Genomic DNA, 27882 nt, shown 5'->3' with positions numbered 1-27882 from the left:
GAAATGAGGAGGAGCTGAGTTAGACAGAATTTTGATTGGTAAGGGCATTAAAGGGTTTTGGGGGACAAGCAAGAAAATTGAGTTATGGCCACAATCAGATTAGCCATGATCTTGTCAAATGGCAGAACAGGCTCAATGGGCCAAAAGTCCTACACCTGTTACTCATAATGAAATAATTCTCATTTCTCCCCCTTAATTTTTTAAAAAATCATCCTTTGCTGGTTTCCAAAATTTTCCAAATCACCTGGGCTATCACTAATCTTCACAGCATTTTACCATATTTCTTTCAATTATGTACGATCCTTAATTTTAGTTAGCCATAGATTGTTCATCCTTCTCATAGAGGTGAGTCAAAATCAGATCATCCGTAATCTATTGAATGGCACAACAGACTCCTATTTATTATGTAGAAAAAAATTAAATTTACAAACTGCCATGGTGAAATTTGAACTTAAGTTCTTCTCTAGTTTTAGATCATGACTCTAATTCAGTGACATAATCACTACCATATCCTCACTATGTTTCCATCTCAGGCTCAATGATGCAAGGTTGTGTCTGGAATCAAATCTGATCCCTTGTTCAATGTTATACTGTTTGCAGTATTTAAAAAATGGCAGCATAAGTACATCCTGAAGCAAGAGGGTTGAGACCAGTTGGAGGTATAATGTCTCATCACTTGGTTTTCGCTTGGTATAGTATGACTCCAGTTGAATCAGAGCCGCATTTAAAAAGTTACTTTTAAACTTTTGTAAAACATAATTAGCTATCTGAATCTAATTTGTATACTTATGAACAAGTATCTGTGCATGCACATAAACTTTCCTGAATGTAGTTCCTTTTTCAGTAACTTGGAAATGTTGGCCTCACATCATCACAGCATTGTACTAAACTTTCCTGTAGGATTATGAATATGTGTGGAGTTACATATATTTAATGATTTCCAGCTTTGTTGCTGGAACTTCATAATATATATTCCAATGTTTTATCCTGGTTAATGATGGATTACCATTTAAACTTGTAATGTTTTAGTTGTAATCATTAAATCCTCCTTTGTTAATGTCTGAATTTATAGAAAAAGTCCAGTAAATAACTTTGGATTGGTTGTATATAAATGATGAATCAGCATTTATTGCAGAGGAAATCATAGAAAAGTACCTTTTTATTGAGTAAAAATGCCAATACATTGTAATTGTCGTTTATTAACAATTTGTCTTAAAGAAAGATAACTTGCAATCATATAGTGCCTTTCATCACCTTAGGATGTCCCAAAATCCCCTACCAACATTGAGGTACTTTGAAGTGTAATCATTGTTGTAATGTTGGAAATGTGATGGGAAGAATTGTGCACTGCAAGGCCTTACAGACGGCAAAGTGATAATGACAAGATCATCTGTTTTAGTGATGTTGTTAGAGGGATAAATGTTGACCAGGATACAAGGTTTGAGCCCAAAACCAGAACTTAAACTTGTAACCTAGACTGACTTCTCTATAATGTTGAGTTAGTATGGTGGTGTTTCAGGCATGCCATCCATTCTTGGGGCAGAATTTTACGCTGATCGGGCAGGCGCGCGCCCAACCTGATCCAGTGTGAAATCATGTGAGATGGCATCGGGCGAATGTCCTGATGTCATGCTGCGCTCGCGCAATATTTCGGTCAGCGGGTGTACTTCTGACTTCGGCGCACACCTGCCGACAATTAAGAGAGAAATTAAACCCATTAGCAGCGCAGTTGTCTTCAATTTTTCATTGCCCGTCCAACCTTATTGTTGGCAGATGAGCAAGTTGGCCAGGCAGCCTTTGCATTTTTCATCAAACCTCATCCACGGGTGAGATAAGGTTTCTGTAATGAAATAAAATATAAATTAGTTTCTGTGGACAGCATTTTCTGTACCTAAATTTTCAGGTGATTTATTATGATGCATGGACACTTTCTTTCAGCTTCTGAAACCTTTATTTTTGATCTTTTAGGACTTCAGCTCCCTGAGGCAGCTCTCTGCCTTTAGAGAGCTTTCTCTCAGCGCTGGCCCATGCCCACATCGATGTCAGTGCCTGCCCTCCTCCCATCCCCCCACCCTGGCAGCGCTGAGCTACTCAGTGCATGCTTCACGCTGGCTGGCCGTTAATTGGCCAGCCAGCATGAAATTGTGCTCGGGGGGCCAATTGCAGTCAGTGGTCTGTTCCCTGGCCGATCCTGGGCTCACCGATCGTGCCTGCCTGCCGACCTAAAAATTCAGGCCATAGAGTTGGATAGCTCTGGAGTGGCTCTCAGGTCAGTTTGAAGTTGCGTCATTCTGTCCCTCAGTATTCCAGATGTCCTTGTTCAAAAAAGGACGTAAGTATAAACCCAGCCACTAAAGGAGGTCAGTTTAACCTCGTTGGTAGAAAAGCAATTAGAAACGATAATCTGGGACAAAATTAACAATCACTTGGATAAATGTGAATTAATTAAGGAAATCCAGGGATGGTTTGTTGAAGGCGAATCATGTTTAATTAATTTGATTAAATTTTTTGATGAGTTAACAAGAGGGTTGGATAATGCAGTTGATGTCTTTATGGATTTCTAAAAGGTGTTTGACAAAGTACCACATAATGGATGTACCAGCAAAATTGAAGCCCATGGAATAAAAGGGACAGTGGCAACATGGATACAAGGTTGGCTGAGTGACAGGATACAGAGCAGTGGTGAACAGTTGTTTTTCAGGCTGGAGGAAGGTAAACATTGGGATACTGCAGGGGCCAGTACTAGGACCACTGCTTTTCTTGATCTATATTAATGACCCACACTTAGGTGTAGAATTTCAAAATTTGCAGGTGACAAAATTAGAAACTATTTTGAACTGTGAGGAGAATAGTGATAGGCTTCAAGAGGACATAGATTGGTGCAATGGTGGACATGCATGGCAGATGAAATTTACTGTTGCAAGTGTGAAATGATGGGTCAGAACTTCCACAGAGTGGCAATCAGAGCCAGATTGCCACTCCGCTTTTAGTTTCTTGCCCGACCTTCCGACTCAAGCCAGGTGAGAAATGTGTAGGACATTGCGCTCCTGAGGTAATTGCCAGGCAAACCTTATCTGGGGACTTCCTGCGGTGGGGAGGGTTCCGCAGCACATCTTTGCAGTACCCCCCATTTACGGCTTCCAGAAATTCAGAAGTTATGGGCTGATATTTTGGTAGGAAGAAGGAGAGGTACAGTTCTAAAGTTCACACTTTAGGAAGGCTTTAGAGAGATTGCAGAAAAAAATCAATGGTTTCAGAGAAGAGGGACTTGAGTTACATGGAAGATTGGAGAAGCTTGAGTTCTTGGAAAAGAGGAGTCTTGATAAAGGCTTACGAGGGTAGAGACAATGTAGATAGAAGCAGTGTCCATTGGTAGAAGGGTTGAGAACCAGAGGACGCCAATTTAAGGTAATTGGCAAAAGAGCCAGAGGCAACATGAATAAAAATGCTTTCATGCAACAAGTGGTTAGAGTCTGGAATTCACTGCCTGAGAGTGTGGTGGAGGCAAATTCAATTATGGCTTCAACAGGGTATTGGATAAAAACCTGAAGGAAGAAAATTTGTGGGGCTATGAGGAACAGGCTGGGGAGCGAGGCTCACTGAAAAAGGGACATAACCTCAAAATTAGAACTAGGCTATTCACAGGTGATGTCAGGAAGCATTTCTTCACACAAAGGGTAGTGGAAAAGTAAAAACTGCCTTTTCACATTTAAAGTTTAAAATTCTGTTGCAGCTAGGCCAAAACTGGAAGATTATGAAATTCAGGTGATCTTGGTCTACTGAAAAAATTGGTGAATCAGTAACTGGTCAATGAGATTAAAGCGATGTTATATATTGACTTAATGGAACATGAAAACCCAACACACTAGTGTTAGCTGGCTACATAACTGCCACGTTAAAAACCACTGATGTACACCTGCTTTCCTTTAATTATTCTGTGTGGGGAATTCTTGTCCTAACTTCCAAATGACTATGACCGCTAATGTGAGAAAATGGTGCTAGCTTTGCAGAAAATGTTGACTGCCGCTATACAGTTATAGAATGAATACTTATATAAGTTAACAAGTGCAGCATTTCCTGATCTGTCAGCCTCTTGTGATGCCCTCACTGAGCAACTGAGGTACAAGGATCCAAGTTTGAAAAGATCCAGCGATATGTTGTTTAAACATTTATGAAAGAATGTTATTGGATAATCACACAATCTTGCCTTTTAAGATTTTGAAAAATTAGCTTTTTGCCCTAACTCTTAAGTATATTCAGAGCCAAATTCAGCTGAATTAGATGCTTGAAGAATATTGTAAAACAAAAGCAAACAAAAATTACTTTTAAAGATAATTCATCCACTTTACTCTTATTTTGATGACTTAGTTTTTGACCAATGTCAAGAAGTAAACTTTACTGCTAGAATTATTTAAATCTAGACATACACTTTCAGAATTGTCCACAAGGTGGGGTTATTGATTGGAATGTTTTTTTAAAACAAATCTTAAGAGCAGTAATTGACACTGATGCCTGAATTTTGTGCTGAGGTTCTTCCGGTCTCTCACCATAATACATCAGTAGAAACTCCAGAGAAATGGTGCTGAAATTATGACAGAAGGTTGGGAGAAATGCCATAGAAATTTCACCTGGGTCTCCATTTTAATAACAGTTTTGTTTTGTAAGTGTTTACAAAACAATTTTTCTGCATTAAAGATAGAAGATATGAGTTGTAGTTGTATTTATCTTTATGGTCTTTGAGCTGGATCTTGCAGTCAGCGATAAAACAACCACACTTGCTGCTGACTTTGAAAAAACCCGCTTAAAATGGTTTAGAGATCTCTGGTATGGATTTCCCCTTTCATAATAGCATTTTAAATCTGGCACCAAGTCAAAGGGATCTCCATATCCCCAACATCAGGGATGTCAGCAAGTAGTGTACACAGCCAATCAGATTGAAGCATTCCTATGGACAGCATACTGGGAAGTTAAAAGCAGTTATTATTATCACTTTTAAAGTAAATATTCAGATAGTAAAATAAATAATGTTTTAGTTTGTATCTTATTCTAATAATATAATCTTTAAAAAATTGGATTTAAAAAAATTATAATGGAGAAATTTGACATTCCAAAAATATAAAATTAGCTTTTCAGTAAGTGTATTTAGCTGCTATTCTAAACCTGATTGCACTGTTTAAAAATCCCGTTACACCTCATTCAATAATGTGTAATGCTTTTCAAGGGTTTTTATAGAGGCTAACAGCATGGAAGTGTCAGTATTCATCAATTCACTGCTTAAGGATTGCACTCTGGGGGTGGAGGAACTTTCAACAACAGACTGACTGGAGAAGCATAGAATCACAGACAGCAACTTCTGGATTTCCTTGTAATTCTGTGTGTGTGTGGACTCCCAAAGTTGCTCTCAGTTTCAGTGGACTAATAATGACTAATGCTGACAGTTTTCCCATCATTACTACTGCAAAAACTGGGATGATCTCTGTCTTACACTATCTCTGGTTATTGGGTGGGTTAATATCCCAGTCCCTTGGCACTTTCAGAATTATATCTTGCTGCTAGAAGTGCATGAGTAACCAAGAATTACTTGACTTTGGCATCTCATCACAATGGCTGTGCTGATGTTTAATTCTTTATGGGTGTAAAGGTGTGTGGCTTATTCTAAGGCATAGCTGGTGGAATTCTGGTGCTGCGCAAATGTATAACTCTTTTATGGTGACTAGACTATTGAGTGTTCATACTATTTAGTTTTCTATCCAAGCAATGCTTATAAATGTCTACATTTTTTTTTATTACGTTTAGTGCCAAGCAATTGAAATATCCTGGGGTCTTCAGCAGTCAGCTTTTCTAAGTTGGGTAGAACGAAGATATACTGGATTTGAAGGAGAAAACATTGCAGAGGTCAATAGGCAACTGGGAGAAAAACTTGGGCTCCAAAATGGAGAACAGGTCTGTAAGGCAGCGACTTTCCAATTTACATTTTTTAATTGCTTAGTAATCATTTACTTAAAGATGAGTTTCTGGATTATCTATCTCCTCCACTTTGCTTGTAATATTTCACCTATTGGTTCTAATTATAATCTGATTTAACTCATTATTATTGAAAACATTTCATTCCTTGCTTCTTAAGATCTTCTCTTACACTAAGCCAGTAGTTTTCAACCTTTTAGAAAAACAAAATACTGCAGGATGCTGGAAATCTGAAATAAAAACAGAAAGTGCTGGAAAACATCAGCAGATCTGACAGCACTTGTGGAAAGAGAAACAGAGTTAATGTTTCAAGTCCAAAATGACTCTTCTTTGGAACTCAACCTTGTTTTGGTAAAGGAACCCTATAATATGCTGTGAAATTCTGTGGAATCCCAACCCCCTCTCCCTCCTCTGCTCCCACTGTCTTTCACACGAGGGTTCCAATCTCTACTCTTGAAGATTTGACGTTTCGAGTCCTCATGACCCTTCGACAGAACTTGAGTTCGAGTTTGGACTCGAACTCAAGTTCTGTCGAAGGGTCATGAGGACTCGAAACGTCAACTCTTTTCTTCTCTGCCGATGCTGCCAGACCTGCTGAGTTTTTCCAGGTAATTCTGTTTTTGTTTTTGTTTTGGATTTCCAACATCCGCAGTTTTTTTGTTTTTATCTACTCTTGAAGAACTCGCTTTGGAATCTTCTCCCAAATGACGCTTTCTCTCAGACGCCTTTCACAAAGGTACATCTCCAGGGTTTCGAACACTCCTTCTGGTGATCCTCTCCCCTGGATCGCCACATGCATTCAAGCTTCCTTCCACGCATCCTCTTTTAAATCCTCAGCTGTGCCAACTGAATGTGCTTCACATGCCCATAGCAAAGAGTTACAGACCTTTGGCTGTCTTCTTGGATCTTCTGGCTTCTCACAAACCTATTATGCTTTAAATCTGTGCCCTACAGCTTTCTCCCTTTAAACTTGGAGCCTTTCTCTGCTCCTCACTCTTCACATAACAGGACCTTTTCCAGATTCCCGTTCTTTCCCTTTGACTAGAAGGTCTTCTCGAGATCCATGTCTTCTGTTCTTTGGGGAAACCTTCCTTCTGCTCCCCCCTGTTCAGCTTCTTGCTCCTGTTTCCAACTTTAGTTTGGGACTTGCTATCTGCCCCTCTCCTATGCTGCTTCTGCTGGCAACTCCTTTCAGCTAAACTAAAACTAATTTTTCTGTTTTCCCCTGTCTCTGTGTGGGTCTCCTGTTGCTTAGCAACAGCCCAGTTTTTTTTTGATTCGTGTTTGTTTTAACTCCCCTTCATTATAATGCAGGCATCTTTTAAAGTGAAACTAACACTCAAGTTCCCCCCTTAACACACCATTACAGGAACACAAATTAAACTTAAACTTAGAGCTAAAACTCATTCCTAACACCCACAAATACAAACATAACTTAATTAAACTATCTCTAATACAAGCATACTTTAGCTTTTCTGCTTTCTTTTCTGCTATCAAAAGTTGTCTTTAAACTGCTAACCCTATTTCTTTTGTTTTCTGTTTGTTGTCCAATATCCTGTTAAGTTCTCTCTGATTGGTATAATGTAAAAGCATTGTGTTTTTAGTTTTATGATGAAACAATTAATTTATATTTGTTTTCTGTGATTCAGGTATTTCTTAGGCCCTGTGCACAAGTCTCCTCATGTCAACAAGCTGTGGTGGAACCCCTTTCACCTAGTGACTGGGAAATATTGGTACTATATTATTTTCTTAACTGCTTTTTACAAAAGATAATCCGATAATGTGCAGGTTATAAAGATACATGTATATGATACTACATTTTAGATTTATTCCACACATTCTAAGTAGGAGATATACAATGGATTTCCCTAGTTTGAGACTATTAAAACTGCAGATATTTGGAAATCATTGGAAAGACACATGTTTAGTTTAAATGCTATGTAATTCTCATAGTGCAAATGGATGCAGTATGAAATTTCACAAGCCCAGCATTATCCTGTACTGAACCTGCTATTAAAACACCTGGTTTAACATTTTATTTTTATTTCTTTAGTTCACTCATCTTCACTCAAACTTGTTCATTTGGTACTATTTGCTACAAAGTGAAATATTTGTTTTTTAAATTTTGTATGATGATTGCTCACAGTCAAATACCATACAGATAATAATCCCGGACTACTCTTCCCTGAATTTTGCAGGAGCTGCATAGTACATCACTTGAAAGGCATATTATGGACCAGATCAGAATAGTCTTTCCTGGAGGAATATTTCCAATATGGGTAGGGAAGCATACTGTGATATATATTGAAGTTGGTAAGTAAGTTAAATGTAAATCAATGAAAAATGGTGTTGCTTCATTATTTATATTCATATGCCTTATTAAGCTAGTATAGTGACAGTAGTGCCAACCCCACCATCCCATAAATAAAAAGCTAAACTCTGAATTTCAAGAGATTTGGCTGCCTATGTGAATCTAGGAAAACTTGTTGCCTCCGTGGTGCCAAGGTCAAGGATGTCACTGAGTGACTGCAGAGCGCTCTGAAAGGTTAGGGTGAATAACCAGAGATTGTGATCCAAATTGGTACCAACGACATAGGTAGGAAGAGTGATAAGGTCCTGCAGGCAGCTAGGGAAGCTAGGGGAAAAAGACTAGCAAGCAGGACCTCAAAGGTAGTAGTCCCTGCATTACACCTGGTGCCATGTTCTAGTGAGTATGGAAATAGGAAGTAGAGCAGATGAATGCATGACTGGATGGTACAGGAGGGAGAGCTTTAAATTCCTGGGACAATGGGACAGGTTCTGAGGGAGACGAGAGTTGTACAGGCTAGATGGATTGCACCTGAACAAGTGAACAAGCAGACTGAATATAGAAAGTTCAGAGGGGAAATTAAAAAAGAAATAAGAGAAGCAAAGGTAGTTTGACAAGCGGCTAACAGCTAATTTGATAGGAAAACAAAAGTTTTCTATAGACATATAAATAGTAAAAGGGTGGTAAATAGAGGAGTGGAGCCAATTAGGGATCAAGAAGGAGATTTATGCATGAAGACAGAGAGCATGTTGAGGTACTAAATGAATACTTTGAACCTGCCTTACCAATGGAGCCATGTCATTGCGTGATGGGTTGCTAGTGTTTGGGGAGGGTTTAAACTAACTTGGCAGCGGGGGATGGGATCCAGGAAGTAGCATTAGAGAGGGAAAACAAGGTGCTCAAAGAATTGGGAGAGACAAATAATACTAGAGTAAGAAATAGTGGGGTCAGAGTAAGAGGGAATGTAATAAGGCATAAATTAGGTTCACTGTGCATGTATGTGAACAAAGTGTGGTAAATAAGGTTGGTGAACTGCAAGTGCATATAGCCAAGTGGGAATATGATGCTGTGATAAGAGAACTGGCTCAAAAAAAAATACTAAATATTCCTGGATACAAGGCGTTCAGGAAAGATAGTGAAAGGAAGAAAGGAGGGGTTTGGAAATATTGTCTAAGGAGAATATTACAGTGCTAGAGTGAGAGGATGTCCTAGAGGGGTCAAGAACAGAATCTATTTAATTAGAGTTTAAAAATTGCTGGGTGCATTCTATAGGCCACTAACTATTGGGAAGGATATAGTGGAGCACGTTTGCTAGGAAATTAGCATAGTTATCATTGGGGACTAGAATTATCCTAATATAGACTGGGATAATAATAGTGTAAATGACAGAGAGGGAAAATAGTTTCTTAAGTGTGTTCAGGAGAATTTTCTAGATCAGCATGCTTCTGGTCCAATGAGGAAGAAGGCATTGCTGGATCGGTGCTAGGGAATGAGGTTGGTCAGGTGGATCACGTCTCACTAGAGGAACATTTAGGAGCCAGTGATCTTAGTATCATAAGGTTTAGGTTAGCTATGGAAAAGGACAAGGAACAATCCAGAGTAGAAATAATTAATTGGAGATGGGTCAATTTCAGTGGTGTGAAAACAAAATCAGACCCAGGGTAAATTGGAATCTGAGATTGGCAGGCAAAATTATAATGGATAGAGGGTATAGTTCAGTATGGTTGAGGTACATTCCCACACGGAGGAAAGGTGGGACAAACAAAGTCAAAGCACTAGATGATGAAGGTAAGATGAAGCAGAAAAAAAGATGCATAAGACACATGTCAGGTTGATAATACAAGTGAGAAGCAGACAATCTAGAAAGTTCAAAGGGGAAGTGAAAATGCAATAAGGTAAGCAAAGAGATTATAAGAAGTGATTGACAGCTAACAGAAACCATAAGTCTTCTATAGGCATATAAATTGTAAAACGGTGGTAAATGGCCAATTCGGGACCAAGGACGAGATTTATGCACAGAATGGTGGGCATAGCTGAAGTACTAAATTACGACCTTGCCAAAGAAGAGGATGCTTCCAATGTAATAGTGAAAGAGCAGATAGTTGAGACACTGGATGGGCTCAATATTGGTAAAGTGGGGGTATTAGAACGGCTGCCTATACTTAAAAGTTGATAAATCACCAGGAACAGATCAGATACATCCGAGGAAACTGCAGGATGCAAGGCTGGAAATTGTAGAGGCACTGCCATAATTTTCCAACCCTCCGTGGATACAGGGATAGTGCAGAGGACTGGAAAATTGCAAATAGGTTCTTGTTCAAAAAAGAGTGTAAAGATAACATCAACAATTACAGGCCAGTCAGTTTAATCTTGGTGGTGGGAAAGCTTTTAGAAATGATAATCCAGGATAAAATTAATAATCACTTAGAGAAATGTGGATTGATTAAGAAATGTTAGCATGGATTTGTTAAGGGTCAATGATATTTAGCTAACTTGATTTGAGTTTTTTGGTAAATTAAATGAGAGGATTGATGAGGGTAATGCTTTTGTTGTGATGTATATGGACTCCTAAAAGGTGTTTGATAAATTACCATACAAGAGGCTTGATAGCAAATTTAAAGCCTATGGAATAAAGGGAACAGTGACAGCATGGATACAAAATGATAGGAAAGAGGAAGTAGTGGTAAATGGTTGCTTTTTGGACTGGAGGAAGGTGTGTATTGGAGTTTCTCAAGAATCTGTATTAGGACCACTGCTTTTCATGATCTCTATTAATGACCTAGATTGGGTGTGCAGGGCTCAATTTCAAAATTTGGGAATGACAAAACTTGGAAGTATTATGATCTGTGAGGAGGGCAATGAGGACATTGACAGGCTGCTGGAATGGATGGACATGTGGCAGATTAAATTTAATGCAGAGAAGGGTGAAGTGATACATTTTGGGAGAAAAAACAAGAAGCGGCAATATAAGCTAAAGGATACAATTCTAAAAGGGATGCAACAGCAGAGGGATGTGGAGGTATATGTGGACAAGTCATTGAAGGTGGCAAGGCAGGTTGAGAAAGTGGTTAATAACGTATTCTGGATCCCGGGCTTTATAAATAAAAGTATAAAGTACAAAAGTAAGCAAGTTGTGTTGAACCTTTATAAATTACTGGAGTACAACTGGAGTCGCCACAGGCAGGAATTATACAGTAAATGGCAGAACCCTTAAGTGCATTGACGGGCAGAGGGATCTGGGTGTACAGGTGCACAGGTCACTGAAAGTGGCAACGCAAGTGGAAAAGGTAGTCAGGAAGGCATATGGCATGCTTGCCTTCATCGGCAGGGGTATTGAGTATAAAAGCTGGGAAGTCATGCTGCAGCTGTATAGAACCTTGGTTAGGCCACACTTAGAATATTGCATGCAATTCTGATCGCCACATTACCAGAAGGACATGGAGGCGTTGGACAGGGTGCAGAGGAGGTTTACCAGGATGCTGCCTGGTCTGGAGGTTATTAGCTATGAGGAGAGGTTAGAGAAATTCGGATTGTTCTCACTAGATCGATGGAGATTGAGGGGCGACTTGATAGAAGTTTACAAAATTATGAGAGGCATGGACAGAGTAGATAGTCAGAAGCTTTTTCCCAAGGTGGAAGAGTCAATTACTAGGGGACATAGATTTAAGGTGAGAGGAGAAAACTATAGAAGAGATGTGCGAGGCAAGTTTTTTACACAGAGGGTAGTGAGTGTCTGGAATTCACTGCCAGAGGAGGTGGTGGAAGCAGGTATAATAGTGGTGTTTAAGGGGCAGCTTGACAAATACATGAATAGGATGGGAATAGAGGGATACGGACCCCGGAAGTGCAAAATGTTTTAGTTGGTGGGCAATATGATCGGCGCAGGCTTGGAGGGCCGAAGGGCCTGTTCCTGTGCTGTACTTTTCTTTGTTCTTTGTTCTTGTTCTAATATGTTCACTTTTGGGTGCCACACTTTAGGAAGGATGTGGAGGCATTAGAGTGGGTGCAGAAAAGGTTTACAAGAATTGTCCCAGGGATGAGAGACTTCATTTATTAGAGAAACTGGGACTCTTCTCCTTAGAGAAGGGAAGGTTGTGAGGAGATGTGATAGAGGTGTTCAAGATCATGAAGGTTCTGGACAGAGTAGATAGGGAGAAACTGTTCCCATTGGCAGGAGTGTCAAGAACCAGAGGATACCATGATGACCCCAGCTGAGTTTACCCCTGGACAAGCCTGATCCCAGGGTGGAACCCAGCTTGATAGATCCTAACTTTTATTTGTTTGTTTAGATATGTGGAGAGTAGCTGTTGAACAGAGTCACAGGAGTCAGCTGATGAACTTTTAACAAAAGAATAAAACATTTATTCAACGAGAAAAGATGAACTATATTACAATACTCCTTCACCCACAACTATACCTTTAAAGATATATACAGATTTGTAAGGATAACACAAGTTACAAAAACCATCTTATACTTTAATGTTCACAGTAAATACACAGTCCATGTAAACCTATGGCGATCTGTGGTCAGACTAACCACACACTGAAACTAAGCGACAGCTGCTACCTCAACCAGATGCTGTGGATCTCTCATCAACTACGCCCCCACCCCCCAGACGCTTGTCACACCGTGAGCCAACTGGTCTCACCGAACTCCATCTTTCACACGAGGGTTTCCAATCTCCACTTTCCAAGAGCTCGCCTTGGAATCTTCTCCGAAACTGATGCTTTCTCTCAGATACCTTTCACAAGGGTTCGTCTCCTAGGTTTCGAACTCTCCTCCTGACTGTTCCTCCCCCTGGGTGACCATATGCATTCAAGCTGTCTTCCACACACTCTCTGTCACTGACCCAGCTGTTAACAGTACACCATTGCTTCACATGCCCGTCGCAAAGAGTCACAGACCTTCAGTTGTCTCTTTGTACCTACTAGTCTCTTACAAGCTGTTCTCGCTTTAGATCTGCTCTCTGCAGCTTTTGTCTCTTTAAATCTGAAGCTTCAAGTCTTTCTCTCTGCCCCTGACTCTTAACTTCCCTTAACAGGACCTTTTCCGGGTTCTAGTCCTCCCTCTGACTAGAAGGTTTTCTTGTTCCACTCTCCTGGATTTTGGGGTCTTTTCTTTAGCTTGGGACTGGCTATCTATCCCCTTTTCTCCAGCCTCTCCTGGCAGCTACTTTCAAAACCAACTGAACTCAAACAGCCTCCAAAATCAAACTGCTGTTTCCCTTCTGTGTGTGTGTCTGTCGAGGGGACCTGCCTCTCTGGACCCATGTTGCTGGGCAACAGCCCATTTTCTCTACTCTTGTGTTGCTTAACTTCTTAAGTTGTAAAACTCTCATTAGAAATACAAGCACCTTTTAAAGTGAAACTAAAACTCAATTTGGCCTTTCTTGATACAGAAATACAAATCAAACTTAAACTTTAAAGCTAAAACTCATTCCTAACACCCACTATTACAAATATAACTTACTTAAACTATCTCTATTTCCTAATAATATCAATTTAAGATGAATGGCAATGGAACCAAAGGTGACATGAGGCAAATCTTTTTTACATGGCATTTGGTTGATTTGGAATGCACTCCCTGAGAGTGTGCTGGAGGCAGTTTCATTTGTGGCTTTCAAAAGGGTATTGTTTAATTATACAAATCAAAGAAATTTGCGTGACTATGGGGAAAAGGTGGCAGAGTGAAATTACCTGGGTAGCTCTTGCAAAGAGACAGCACAGACATGATGGGCCAAATGGCTTCCTCCTGTGCTGCATCCAGTCTATAATTCTATGAAATCATTGTTGCTAGTTTTTAAACATAAATCAACATAGGAAAAAACTGAGAAGTCGGTTTGGGTTCATATGGGCTTGAAACATCAACTGTTTCTCTCTCCACAGATGATGTCAGACCTGCTGAGCTTTTCCAGCATTTTCTGTGTTTGTTTCAGATTTACAGCATCTGCAGTATTTTGCTAAAATCTATCTGAAGTTTTGCAACGTTTAAAATCCATGCAGCTGTGATCACTAGGTACAGTAAAGCAGCCTCAGCTGCAAGTTGCTAAAAGCTGCATCATCTAAGTGACCAGTCTGTGTTTACCTTGTGTCTTGACTTATGAGAGTGAATTAAAAGTGAGACACGGCCTAAAATAGGAGGAAAAAGGGGAGATATTTTGCCAGCAGCTGGGGCCTAAGAAATTGAGGCCGAAATTGAGGGCCTAAACAAATGTCTTGGAATAGAGCAGAAGAGCAAGAAGTGGTCAGGAGGTGGAGAATCAATTTCAGGAATGCTACAAGAAGCTGTACTACAGAACTGTAAGAGGGCGTGAGAGTCCCTTCGGAGCCTCACTTAGGTTCGGGGCTGTACGCTGAATGTAACAGGAATGAATGACAATGCCAAGTAATGTGTTAAAACAACAATTTTATTGATTAAGGATAATTATAACAATAATAATGATATGGCAATTATAATTGATAATATAAAAAGAGAAAGAAGTAAAAAGAAAAAAGGTAACTTCATTGAAAGGAGAAAGTGCTTTATGTCAGAAGGAGAGAGATAGATTTTTTAAAAAAGCATAAACAATAACCTGAAATTGGTTTGCTCCATGACAGCTTCCCAAAATGGATAACTCTAACTTAGTCTGTTCCACGACAGGATGCTAAATTGGTATTCATAGGTATTGGTACATAGATTACCAAGTTTTCTGAGTTACCTGTTCGGCCAGTCACTTTGATGTTCCTTCCTCCTGTAGCCTTCAGTGGTTGACTAATCCACTCCGGCTGCAGCCCTGAGTCCTGGGAGCCGTGTCTCTTTAAGCCAAATTTCTGGCTCCATCCAGCCTTTCGAGACTTAGTTCACATTTTCTCAAAACAATGACTCTGGAAAAACATGAATCCTTATCATTTCTCCTCACAGGCTCTGCAAGGCTTTGATGACTTCACAATCCTACTGTTAACACATCTTTTGATGGTGCCCTCCCTTCTGCCATCAATCAGGCTATAGTCCATCAAACAAACTCTATCTCCTGTTGCACCCTCATGTAAGGCCACTCTTGTCTTGGCATGTAGTTCAAGGGTCTTTGGGGTCAGAATACAGTAAGAATAGTTCCTCTTTTTAAGCAATGAAAAAATCTCTTTTTTTTAGTGGCATATCTAGAAAAAACATTGTTCAGTCAAAACAACACCTGTGTGACATGATATGCAAGGAAAAAAAATCCTTTGGGGAAAAAGTCCAAATCTATATAATAATATTACTGATTATATAATTGATCAATATTCAAAGCACAATCACATCTAGGTTTAAATTAATGTCTACAAAGTATGATTTTGAATATTGAATAACTTTAAATATTCAATATAGGCTTAAAAGCAAGAGCAAAGCAGAAATAAAATGCAAAAATATAAAATTGCAAAAATTAGTGGCTGTAGGCCTCAGGCTTGCAAATGATGGGACATGGGTCTTCACTTATGTTCCCACACCGAGCTTCTGATTTCAATTATTTCATTGTGGGCTGTTTCCCGGTGGAGGCCAATCTTCTACAGGGAGAAAAAGAAGAAAAAAGAATTATTGCACCAATAATATTTTAAAGGGACCATTTCAGTATTGTGGAAGCTAGGATAGTCCTACCTCCTCAGAGTCAGGACGTTATGAGTTCAAATTCTGCTGTAGAGAATTGAGCACAAAATTTAGACTAATACTCCAGTTCATTATAGAGGGAATACTGCATTGTCAGAGGTACCATCTTTTCAGATAAGATGTTAAACTGAGGCCCTGTCTGCACCCTCAGGTGGATTTAAAAGATCCCATGGCACTATTTTGAAGAAGAGAAGGGGAGTTCTCCCTGGTGTCCTTGTCAATATTTATTCCTTAACCAAGACCACTAATAACTGATTATCTTGTCATTATTACATTGTTGTTTGTGGGACTTTGCTGTGCACAAATTGATTTTTTTTAAAACATTGCAGCAGTAACTATACTTCAAAAGAACTTAATTGACTGTGAAGTGCCTTTGGGTGGCCCTGCGTCATAACAGTGCAATATAAATGCATTTTTTTTTCTTTCATGTGAATTATTTGTCTTTCTTTTCTTGGTCTAGGTTCCCTAATGCCTGCTGCTGCATATGGAAGGTTAGAGCCCTTCACTGAACTCATTGTGTCACCTAAACTGCGGCAAATTGAAGGAAGTTCTTTTGTTGGAAACAGTATTTTAAATAAAGAGCTTAACTTGGGCAGCAACAAAATACATAATGAAAATTTGGAAAAACCTAGGATTGAGCATCCTTCCAAGGGGCCACATAATCAACACAGAATGAATGAAAAACATGTAACCGAAAATCAAGACTTTTTTAACAGAAGCTTCATGTCAAATCTATGGCATATGATAAAAAACCTTCTCTTGGTAAACTCGGATGTTCCAGAACAACTTTCTTCCAAAGCTGTTTGCAAAGATACTTTTTTAAACACTATTTCCATGTCCTTTGAAATAGACTCAACATTCAGAGTGTGTAAGAGATTCCCATATAACTTAGAAATATACAGCTCAGTACCATGGAATCAAAGGCAGCCTGATACAGTTCATATCTTTCCTTGGCATCAAGATATGCTTACTCTGGATAACAGTGATACACAGATTATTTATGGGAAACTGACAAAACTTTTGTCATGTAGGCAACAAAAAGAAATATCCAAGCAAAATCTACAAACAGAGAAGAAAAATATTGTCCGTGTTGGAAGTGACACAAAAACAGGAGTTAGTGAAGCAGAAGATGAATCCTGCATCATTAAAATAATCTGTCATGGGTGTGAACATTTAAAGTGTACTAAGTCTGCAGGTTTTCACAGTGGAAAAGTTTGGGTTAGTATTGCATGTTGAGAATTGTGTTACAATGTGTGCGTCAGTTTGTGCTTGGTTTTACTATTAATGATCAAATAGGCCGCCTACAAAGTGCTTGATCCTAATAAAACAGCTCTAGAACAATTATATGCTATAAACATCTTTACTTCATGTATTATGACCACAAAAACTAAGGGGTTTTATGTAATTAAATATGGTTGGTATTTCAGTTTCTCAATTACAGTCTTTGGCTAATTTCTTTTTTTGTATTGTTGGCTTGTAGTCTTCTATAAAGTACAGGACAGGACAGTCTTGTCCACAAACCTTATGAATATCATAAGTGCTGTAGTCTATTACGGTGTTCAGTGTTGGACCATAGGTCGTGGGTTTGAACCCCATCCCAGCATTTGAATTCATAACTTAGGCTGACACTCTGGTGCAGTAATCAGAGTGCTGCATTTTTAGACATCCAGTCCTTTGTTTGTACTCACCAGTTCAGTTGACAAGAAGGTTGCTAAATAACCTTATGACACTTCCTGCAGAAGAATGCAGAGTTTTGATGCCCTAGACATTCGGAACCATCAATGAAACCAAGCAACTAGTTATTTGTTTCATTGTTGTGTTTCAACATAATTATTTGTTGTGTGAAGCATTTGAGATGTTTTGACATAAGGTTGTACAGAAATGCAAATATATATTCCCTTTCCCCACTCTCATCCCTAAGATGAGATTTTTGGATGTGACCTTACAAACCTATCTGAATTACTGAGTTCAAAAGTAATTCACAGCTGGTGCTTGAATCAGCATTATAGTCAGTGTTGAACTGCTAAATTTACAGTTTAAAATTATATAAACATACTTAGAAAATGTATTCCATTATCAAATATTCTATGTTCATTTCCCATAATATTTATCATTCTAAATATACTCGATGGATACATTTGGTTGTGTAATACTTATTACATAAGGTTTCTGCTTCTGAAAGCCCCTGAGGACATTTAGAACTTGAACATTAAACACTTTTATATTATGTGTTTAATATATAAGTAGAAGTGGAAAGCAACTATCTAATCAATTGAATGAAAACCATCACTTGTTTAACGGCCTTTAATATTAGCATTTTACAGATTATGTAAAGGAAATAAATATTAACCATAAAGAAATACTGCAACATGTTGCTGTTTGTTTCACTATTAGTCTCTTGTCAGATTCCAGATAGATTAAGAAAGAAGTTGAACATCGAAGTATCTGCTGCAGTCAGGATAAATTTGTTAAAATTAGATCCTTCCCTTCCGGCCAGAATTCAATTGCAACCCTTACAAACACTGGTGAGTTTTTTGGATTTATTCTTTCACGGGATTTGGGTATCTCTGGGAAGACCAGCACTTATTGCCCATCCCTAATTGCCCTTGAGAAGATGGTAGTGAGCCGCCTTCTTGAACCGCTACAGTCCATGTGGTGTAGGTACACCCACAATGCTGTTAGGAAGGCTGTTCCAGGATTTTGAGCTTGTGACAGCAAAGGAATGGGGTGTGGCTTGGAAGTGTTCCCATGCATCTGCCACCCATGTCCTTCTAGGTGGTAGTGGTCGTGGGTTTAGAAGGTGCTGGCGTAGTAGCCTGGGTGAGTTACTGCAATGTATCTTGCAGATGGTACACACTGCTGCCACTTTGCATCAGTGGCGGAGGGAGTGCACGTTTAAGTTGGTGGATAGGGTACCAATTAAGCCTGCTGCTTTGTCCTGGATGGTGCCGAGCTTCTTGAGTGTTGTTGGAGCTGCACTGTTCCAGGCAAATGGAGAGTACTCCATTACATTCGTGATTTGTGCCTTGAAGATGGTGGACAGGCTTTGGAGAATCAGGAGTTGAGTTACTTGCTGCAGGATTCATAGCCTCTCACCTGCTCTTGTAGCCACAGTATTTATATGGCTGGTCCAGTTCAGTTTCTGGTCAATGATAACGTGCAAGATGTTGATAATGGGGGGTTCAATTAAGCTAATGCCATTGAATGTCAAGGGGAGGTGGTTAAATTCTCCCTTGTTGTCATGCAGCAAAAAAAAAGTAAATACTTTACTACCCATTTTTAAAAAATGATATCTGCTTCTTCTATCCACTTCATTCTCTAAGTGAGAGGAAAAGAAGAGGACATATTCCCCAGTACCTGCTGTTTCTATTTTTGGGCTGGTCCTAGGAACATTGAATACCTTTACTCACTATGAGGAATTTATAGAACAATTACCTAGAAGTGACTTTTTGAAAAGAAAATTACGTGCATTTCTTGCATATTATCACTGTGCTGCAAAGCCACAATTATAACCTGAATCTCAATTGCTGATAGGTCTACATACGAGACCAAATTAAGCTATTCTTATCTCGTTTTGTCACATTACTCTGAATTGTGAATTTGTGATTTTTTGGGGGATGGGGTGTTCAACTAAGCCTGCGTTATTTTGCACTGTTTTGATCTATTTTATAAGTTGCCCAAAATGTTACATGGTAACACTCCTGGCAGTTATGAAAACATTGCACATACGGTGGGAATTGTCCGTAAGTTAAGTCCATGTGAAGACGTATTGCAGTGAGTAATCTTAAGCTTAGAGGAAAAATGTTAATCAGATTGGGGGAAAAAAATCTTATTTTGGGGTTTAAAAATCAGTTTATAAGGATGGATGCATATTGGAACATAATTCAGATAAATACTGAAGGGAGAGACAATTGTAGAGCTTTAGCCCTAAGTTGCCGCATGTCTGAAGTCAGTAATTAACTTATTTTAAGTAGAAAGTATTCAATAAATCATACAAATTAAAATTAAATTATTTAACTTTTTAAGCATTCAAATATACTCTTTAGAAAGCAGTGGATTAAAACATTTTTCCTCTCGTTCAGCCCCAGGATATTAAAGAAGATGATATTAAATCCTCCTTCCTTTCCTGGCTTAATGTTGTGAGCTCTGAGGAATTGCCATATTTTGCAACATTATCAAATCTTGTACAAATACCAATTGCTGAACGTAAGTGATGAATAATGGCACTGCATCAATTTGTGGTTTTGGTGTGTTTGCAAATTACTTTTGTACTAAATACATCAATCTTGCATTCTTCTAGTGGTAATTGACTTGTAGGAAGATATGTTATTCTTAACAATGAAAAACAATGTGTTTAAGAGTTTCTCTTTTATGATGCTAAATGCTATTGATAGAGTTAAATGACTGACCTGAAGCTATTGCAGTTGTTACTACTACTGAACATAACGTCCCAGGATTCACGTGATTATTTATGCATTGGGTATGCTGCAAAACAATTACTTCAGAGTTCAAGACAACCAGCTAATCTTTAGCACAGACTATTGAAATAATTTATTGGTTATTTCCACAAATTGTTTAGTCTTGTATTAGATTCACATTTTTCTAACTATCCTCTTTGAAGTGGGAGTTAAGCAGGGTCTTTTTGGGGTCAAGCTGATGACTCAGTTATTGTTACTTTTTAGAAATATGATTTTTTTTGTTTGGTGTTAAAACTAAAAATAGTTTTAGTGGATACTAAAACAATTATTTTGTGTTGCAGGAGAGATCGAGTTTATGCTGTTTGTGGAACAACTTGTAGCAAAGTCAAAAATTGAAGGGAACGTATGTTTTTTATTGTATTCCCATTTGGTTAAAGAAATATCTATAGAGGTAAATATACTGTAACCTCAAATTATTGATCATTGTTAATTATTCTTTTACAGTGCTAAATGGAGATCACTTTTTTGTTGGTAGATACTAATGTTATTACATATTGCACTGAATGTTAATCAACCCCACCTACTGAGTAGTACTTACTTTAGTGTGGTGTGGGATGGATGCAGATCCAGTGTTGTTATTATTGACTTACATGCAAAGATACTTTTCTACCACTTTCTTTTCATTTCCCAGCTTCTTGTCATACTGTCTGCTATTTTGTGCACACGTGTAGGGAGGCAATTGTGCTTTTTTTTAGAAAAGAATAAAATGTGTTAATATTTCCCTGTATACTAATATAAATGAGACAGCTCCGCTAATAATCTGTCCCCTAATAGATGAAAATATGGTACCACCAAAGATCATGGCGCACAGATCAATTCGGCATATAAGACGACCCCATTTTTTTGGAACCAAAAATCATGCTTTTGCGCAAATTCGATGCATAAGTTGTCCCCCCACCTTTTGAGCTATGAAATGCTATGCTCGTATTAGCAGTTGGCCTCAATTTTTTTCCCCAGAAATGTATAATTTACTTACCTTATACTGTAAATCAGCACATGGAATCAAGGAGGCAATGCGGACTGTGTTGCGAAGCTGATGCACAAGAGTTTAAGATATGCCCACACAGAGCAGACTGCACGTGGAATGGCAAGTGATGAACAGAAATAGGTCTTCCAGCAAAACGAAACTGCTTTCAAGCTAAGAGTTGTAACGTTTGCTAACTCGCCAAAAAAATGCTGCAGCGAGGAAATTTGGTATGGTTGAAAAACTGGTGCAAAATGGAAGAAGAAAGATCCCGCCCTGAAAAAGATGCCCAAGATCAAATGTGCCATCAGAACAGGAACCAGCCACTAACTTGATATTGAGAAATATGTATCGGAATGGTTACATTGTCACCAGAAATACAATATGTATATATGCATTTAAGTGGGCCAAATCAAAACCTGAGCCCAGCACAGGTTTCAGACCAATAGCTAGCTGGTGTAGCTGCTTTGTGGAATGCAACGGTATAGTGTTGTGGCAGAAGACCAAGATTGCTCAGAGACTACTAAAAGACCTTGATGCCAAAATTACCAGTTTTCAGTGATTTGTCATGAGACAGTTGCAAAAAACACTAGGGGAAGAATTTTCGGGTCGGCGAGCGGGGGTGAGGCCCGCTCGCCGGCGCATAAAATTATGCACAGTGACATCGGGCGGGCGTCCCAAAGTCACCATGGGTTGTTTAGATTTTTAGTTCGGCGGGCATACATCTGACTCGGCTGCATGCCCGCTGAACTGTCAAAGTCCTATTAAGGCCATTAAGAAAGTAATTAAAGTAGTTAAGAATGCTGCCTGTCCCACCTTAAGATTAGCTGGCAGGCGAAGAGCCCAGGCGGCCTTCACATTTTTCATGAAACCTCATCCACTGGTGGGATGAGGTTTCATGAAGGGTTTATTAATTAAATTTAAAAATTTCAAACATTTGATAAACATGACCCAGCTCATGTGACGCTGTCACATGAGGGGACATGTTTAAATAATTTTTCTCTGTCTTTAATAAAAACTTTCATTCCGAACTTAATCTCCCTGAAGCAGCTCTGCGCCTCAGGGAGATCTCTGTGTTTTTTCGCACGCATGTGCTAAAGAGCGCAAGCCCCGACTCAGGGAATCTCCCCCCCCATGCCACCCGCACAGGGAGCACTCAGCGCTTCCTGGCGCCCGTCATGCTTGCCGGTCCTTAATTGGTCTGCCCATCTAAAATGGCTGCGCGGCCCCGATCAGGTTTGCACCTGCCCCCAGACAACACCCCCAACGGGGGCACATTTCTGCCCTAGGAACCATAAAATCACATTGGCAACATGGATGTAACGCCCTTGAGTTTCGATGTGCCCAGCAGTCATACTGTGGGGTGGAAAGGTTCCAAAACAGTTGTGTGCATTTTCATATCAAATTATGGAATGCTATTAGTGCACCAAGTGTCATCAGATCGTTCAAAAATTACAGATTTTCCAATTCACTGGATGGAGAGGCAGATGATTTTTTTTATTCTGCAGGGATGATTCTGAAACTGAAAGGACCATGTCTGCTCTAGACAGGGATCCTTACAATGATGCCATAGCTAAAGTGACTTAATGAATTTGATGAACTCTTTGCGTTGGATGCCAATGAATTTGACGGTTTTAAAACACATCGATTATGGTTAAGTGTATCTGTGTACAATTAATTCATTCAATAAACCGTGCCACATTAATTTAATATGAATTACCAGTGTTATGAGTTTTTCATTTTTCAAAATGGTGACCATCCACACCGGCAATTCACATTTTATACTCTTCATTTAAGTCAACCCCCATTTTTGGAAGGATTTTTGGAGGTTTCAAAAGTTGACTTATATATTGTAATCTACAATAGTATTCTGCATGAACAAGGTATTAATTTAAAACTCTGCCTTATTGTTAATTTTGTGCCTGATGGCTGCTTGTGAAGATTGTTTGAGTGTTTCCCCATCTTTAAAAAGCTCTTTAAAGCCTTCCTCTTTGACCATGCTTTTGATCTCCTTCCCTAATATCTCTTTATGTAGCTTGGTGTCAAAATTTTGTTTGATAATTGCTTCTTGGGATGTTTTACTACATTCAATATGCTATAAAAAGGCAAGTTGTTCCTCATTGTTCTCTGAATGATGGGAAGCATTATTCTCTTGATGCTTTACTGTGACATTCACTTAATTAATATTATCTTGCCAAATCATTTGATAGTTGGAATTACCTGGTTCATTTCTAAATATTAATTATCACATTTATTCTACTAATTAATGAAGACATAAAAATATTTTATCACTTTGGATGCATGTAATTTATGGTCATACTTAAATTGTATCTTGCCTTTTTTATAATTCAGTAACATGACTAACTGCTGTGCTGCTTTCTGCAAAGGTGGTTATGCATCCTGCAACTGTAGACTCCAATGTGGTAAAGACTGTGGATGATATTGACCAGATTCTGCCATATTACAAATTGAACTGTTTGGGGTAAGGAAATGATTCTGATCTATAAAATAATTTTGCATATATAAAACTACAGGCCTGATGTCTGAAGTCCAGCACCCTCAGGACAGACTGTGCCAGATTTCAGATTATCTGCCATTGGATTGGAGAGGCAGACACATGTTTACTGTTGTCACATAACTTTATTCAAGTGAGTGCAGGACTGAGACCTGATCTGAAATTCATAAAGCAGCATTGCCGGAGGCTCACTGTTGCTCAGTAGAATCTTGCACCCCCTTCCTGTGATCCATTCACTGGGATTTAGTGAAAATAAATACAGGAAGATCCCAGTTTTGGTTGGACGGAATGAATGGACCCAGCTCCATTCACAGCAGGGTTATTTACAAACATTACCGAATGAGTTGACTAACATTCTTTTATAATGGAAATCAGTGCACAGGACATGTATTTCAGCTCCATCGCTCTGACTCTAATTGTGAGTTCCCCAAGGCTGTAGACCCTTGTGGAAAGAGCCTCTGATTTTATCTTGCTGGGCAGCTTTGTCTCTGGAGAATGGGGACGGCTGGGGGGAGGCAGATCTTAAAGCACTGCAATGGACTCTGGTCCTGTGTGTGCAAAACTCTTTGCTGATTCTGACCTCTGAGCTGAGCCTGAGAATTGACTCTATATTCTCATACTTGCTCTATTCCAGGAGCGATGGCCAGATCTCCCAAGAGGAAAATGTCTCTTTTTGGACAATTTTGGTTTGTGGATAGCCAGACTTTGGATAATGTACCTGTAATATGGAGTCTTAGATCAGTGGTTCTTGGAAATAAAAGGAATCTTTTGTGTTGATACCAACGTTTGAATTTTCAGTACCCACTCACCTGCATATGAATATCCAGATTTGTTCACTGCTCTGGCATTAAGTTGTAGAATTTGTCTTCCATGCTGACCCTTAATTTTTTTTAAAGAGAAGTCTCCTGTATTTCATATAAATGGAACATTCCTAATACGTTTCCAGTTCTATGTTTATCATAACTACACTTAGAGGATTCATTTTGAAATTTAATAAAAAATAAGGTAGGTGGCACATCTTCAGAGTAAAGATCTCACTTAGCAATTCCTCCTGCATCTAACATCATCTTCCCACCACTAAGTAACTTTCTGTTTTTACAACCCTACATCCACTACAATCCCACCTGCAGCAAACTTGCTCCAATACCTAGTTAGTGCTTTAAAGCAGTGGTCCTGAAGCTGGGGTCAGTGGACCACTGGGGACCAGAGAGAGTTCCCAGGGATCCATGAAATGATGCACTGGGATCTGTTACTAGCGGTGTCCTGGTGGCAGGAATGCTGCAGGTCAAGCAGCATTTCAGCATATTCTGGTGGAGGTAGGGCAGTAAACAGCAGATGGGCTGGGTGATGGAGTAGCCATTTTCCTAGCAGGATCCATTGAGCATGTTGCTGAACCTTTCGGGTTACCTTTCAACTGAAAAGAGAATCGAAGTTTCCACATCATTAATCACATGAATGTTCGCTATATTGGACAGCCCTGGCAAAGCTTCATGCAAGTCTCTTTAACAGAATAATGATGAATTTTACATTCAGAAATGTAAATGTAAAAGGAGATTTTTTTGTAATTTAGATGGTTGGGGGAGGGTGGGTTTCTGTGATTAACCCATTCGAAAAGGGAGATTTTTTTTTATCCATTCATGGGATATGGGCTTCGCTGGCTGGGCCAGCATTTATTGCCCATCCATAGTTACGCTTGAGAAGGGGAGATCCACTTCTTTAAACTACAAGCAGTTCCCAGGTCACAGCACTCTTTCCAGGGCAAGACACTTGTATTTTGGCACTAAGCTATGTTCTGGTTTTAGCTGCGTTATGTGCATATACTCGGGGACAGACATACAGTGCGCACTATAATAAGAATACTTGCACTAACTTTGAACTCAGCCATGCTTTCTTCTTAGTGGCAAGAAAACATATGTTAAAATTTAAGGGGTTGGGAAACTCCAGAAAGAATGCAGTCTGTATTTCCCCTGCTTTTTCTCTCTCCAGATTACTACCAGAACCCGGATGCCTCAAGTATTGCCACATCTCTGGTCCTCCCTCAATTACTCCAGGTCAAAAATCCCTCAAACTAATATCTCTTTCCAAGCAATCATCGCCCTTTCTAATGGTCTTGGTATTTTTGCATGCATGAACCACCTTCCCCAGTGATTTAAAGCCCAAGACTCTGGGCAGGATTTTCCACCCCCACCCACTGCTGGGATTGTCCGGTCCCACTGAAAGCCAGTGGACTTTTGGCTGGGCTGCTGAATCTCCTGCCATGACAGGGCAAGAAAATCCCGGTCTTTGTCTGCTGCTTCCATACCAGAGCACTTTATTGCTCTAAGACTAGTGCTCCCAGACACTGCACTCTTTTCCTAACATTTCCACACCATAAAATCATCTTCCTTACCACTTCCACACTAGCATTATAAAAATCCCAGACCCTGGAACCATCTGCTGCTCCAAGACCCAAAGTGCAGTACTTCCAGACCACAGTATCCGTCAGTTTCTTTCAAACCCACCATCCTGTTCCAAGATTCCAGGATAGCCCTCCAGTGCAACTAAACCACGTTGCTCTTCTTTGCAATCTGGAGAAACTAGCCCAGCAGTCTGAATCTTTGTACAGCCGTTTCCAGTTGACATTATCAATCATATCTTTTTATGAATTCAGTCAAATCTTTTTTTGCCATCTTTTATCAGCATGGAATTGATTTCAAGAATGTAAATTTATGATCTTTCTATCCTTAAAGGGGGCACACAACAGCACGATAGCAGATAATACAAATGTGTCGAATTTCATGTGTTTGAAAACAGGAGCTAGCAGTTCTGAAATTAAACAACTATTTTAAATGCTGAACGAGCTGTCCATCTCAGTTTTTGAGTAGATTTTAATTCTAGTGGTTGGAGCTCCTGTTAGAAGCAGGCAGGAGCTCATATATGTTTGCAAAAATTGAGATCAAAAGATGCAGTTGGCCCTCCTGATGCCATTAAGACTCTTGACATCATTTTTATCTCTGTCTGCCTGAAGATTACCATTTCTTGCAGTTGCCCTCCAATAATAGGCAGTGTAAGTCAGGAGATGGCTATTTCCAGCTGCACGCATTCTGAGCTGCAGTTGGGCAGCCACATGGAGTTTTGGGGGAAAGATTTATGGTAGTCCACCTGTGAGTTTTGCATCATAAAAGCTTTTAAATTGAAAATAGTTACTGCTGTAGGCTCTGCAAATATTTTGCCGGTTGCCCCAAGGATTTGTTTTTCAATCTTAGCATCAATTAAGCAGCTAATGCCTACCCATTGCATATTATTTCCCTCTTCCAAATTAATGAACTCTGATTTGGGAGCACATGTCATGTTGGCAGTTTGCTGACCACATTACAATGAGGATACTTTATTAGACTTGTATCAATTGTTAAAATATTTTCTGGACTTCTGTGGACACAGTGGCTAATTGGAAAAGGTGCTTTTTTTTCCAGAGATAAGCTGCACAAACAGGATAATTAAGCAACGATTCCACTCCCCTACAGCATTGCAAGCCAGTTTTATTTACTTTTAAATAACCAATACATTGAAAGTGCTTTTGTTGACAAGCAAGCACAGCTTAGTCATGTTTTGTTTATATCATCTCAATTATGTGATTTTTAAAATTTATCTGCCCTGAAAGAAACACACTATAAAAGATATATTCAGGCTCATTTATATTTTGAATATTTGCTTTCAACATTATCTTCTAGCCTAACATTGAAGAGTTTTCTTTTCTCTTCAAAGGGGAAACCCTGGGAAACCTATTTGTTTTACTTCATTGTTCATTTGCAGTATGGAAGTCAAGTTGCCATGCTTGACTTGAACATTTCAGCTGAGGGAGATAATTTTTTTTTACCTCAAGCTGTGGAATAACTGGCTGCAAGGATCTGGTTGAGGAAGGCCAGCTCCAGGTTTACCATCAGGTGTGCTGCACTCCAGTGCATGTGCACCAGTGAATCTGTGTTGCTTGCATTGAAAAGCTGTATTAATTTTTTTTTTCAATGTCAGTAAAGAATACATTTTATGTGGAGA

General features: G+C 39.2%; 1 protein-coding gene across 4 annotated transcripts in view; it reads left to right on the top strand.

The window, feature by feature from the left end:
* The window catches only part of pex1 (peroxisomal biogenesis factor 1), an 87120-nt gene that overhangs the window by 2912 nt on the left and 56326 nt on the right, over window positions 1–27882 (top strand). For 2 of the 4 annotated variants that reach the window (XM_041183829.1, XM_041183832.1), the window contains exons 2-9: window positions 5797–5943; window positions 7614–7697; window positions 8163–8277; window positions 16354–17111; window positions 18299–18418; window positions 19976–20099; window positions 20653–20762; window positions 23723–23817. In XM_041183829.1, coding sequence (XP_041039763.1) covers window positions 5797–5943; window positions 7614–7697; window positions 8163–8277; window positions 16354–17111; window positions 18299–18418; window positions 19976–20099; window positions 20653–20762; window positions 23723–23817 — 1553 coding nt within the window. Of the gene's footprint in view, window positions 1–5796; window positions 5944–7613; window positions 7698–8162; window positions 8278–16353; window positions 17112–18298; window positions 18419–19975; window positions 20100–20652; window positions 20763–23722; window positions 23818–27882 lie in introns of those variants that run through there. The other 2 variants (XM_041183830.1, XM_041183831.1) reach the window with 2 other exon arrangements.

Source organism: Carcharodon carcharias, chromosome 3 (assembly GCF_017639515.1).
Source record: "Carcharodon carcharias isolate sCarCar2 chromosome 3, sCarCar2.pri, whole genome shotgun sequence".
NCBI lineage: Eukaryota > Metazoa > Chordata > Chondrichthyes > Lamniformes > Lamnidae > Carcharodon > Carcharodon carcharias.
The sequence above is the reverse complement of the archived record's forward strand: the minus strand, read 5'-3'. Positions and strand labels throughout refer to the sequence as shown.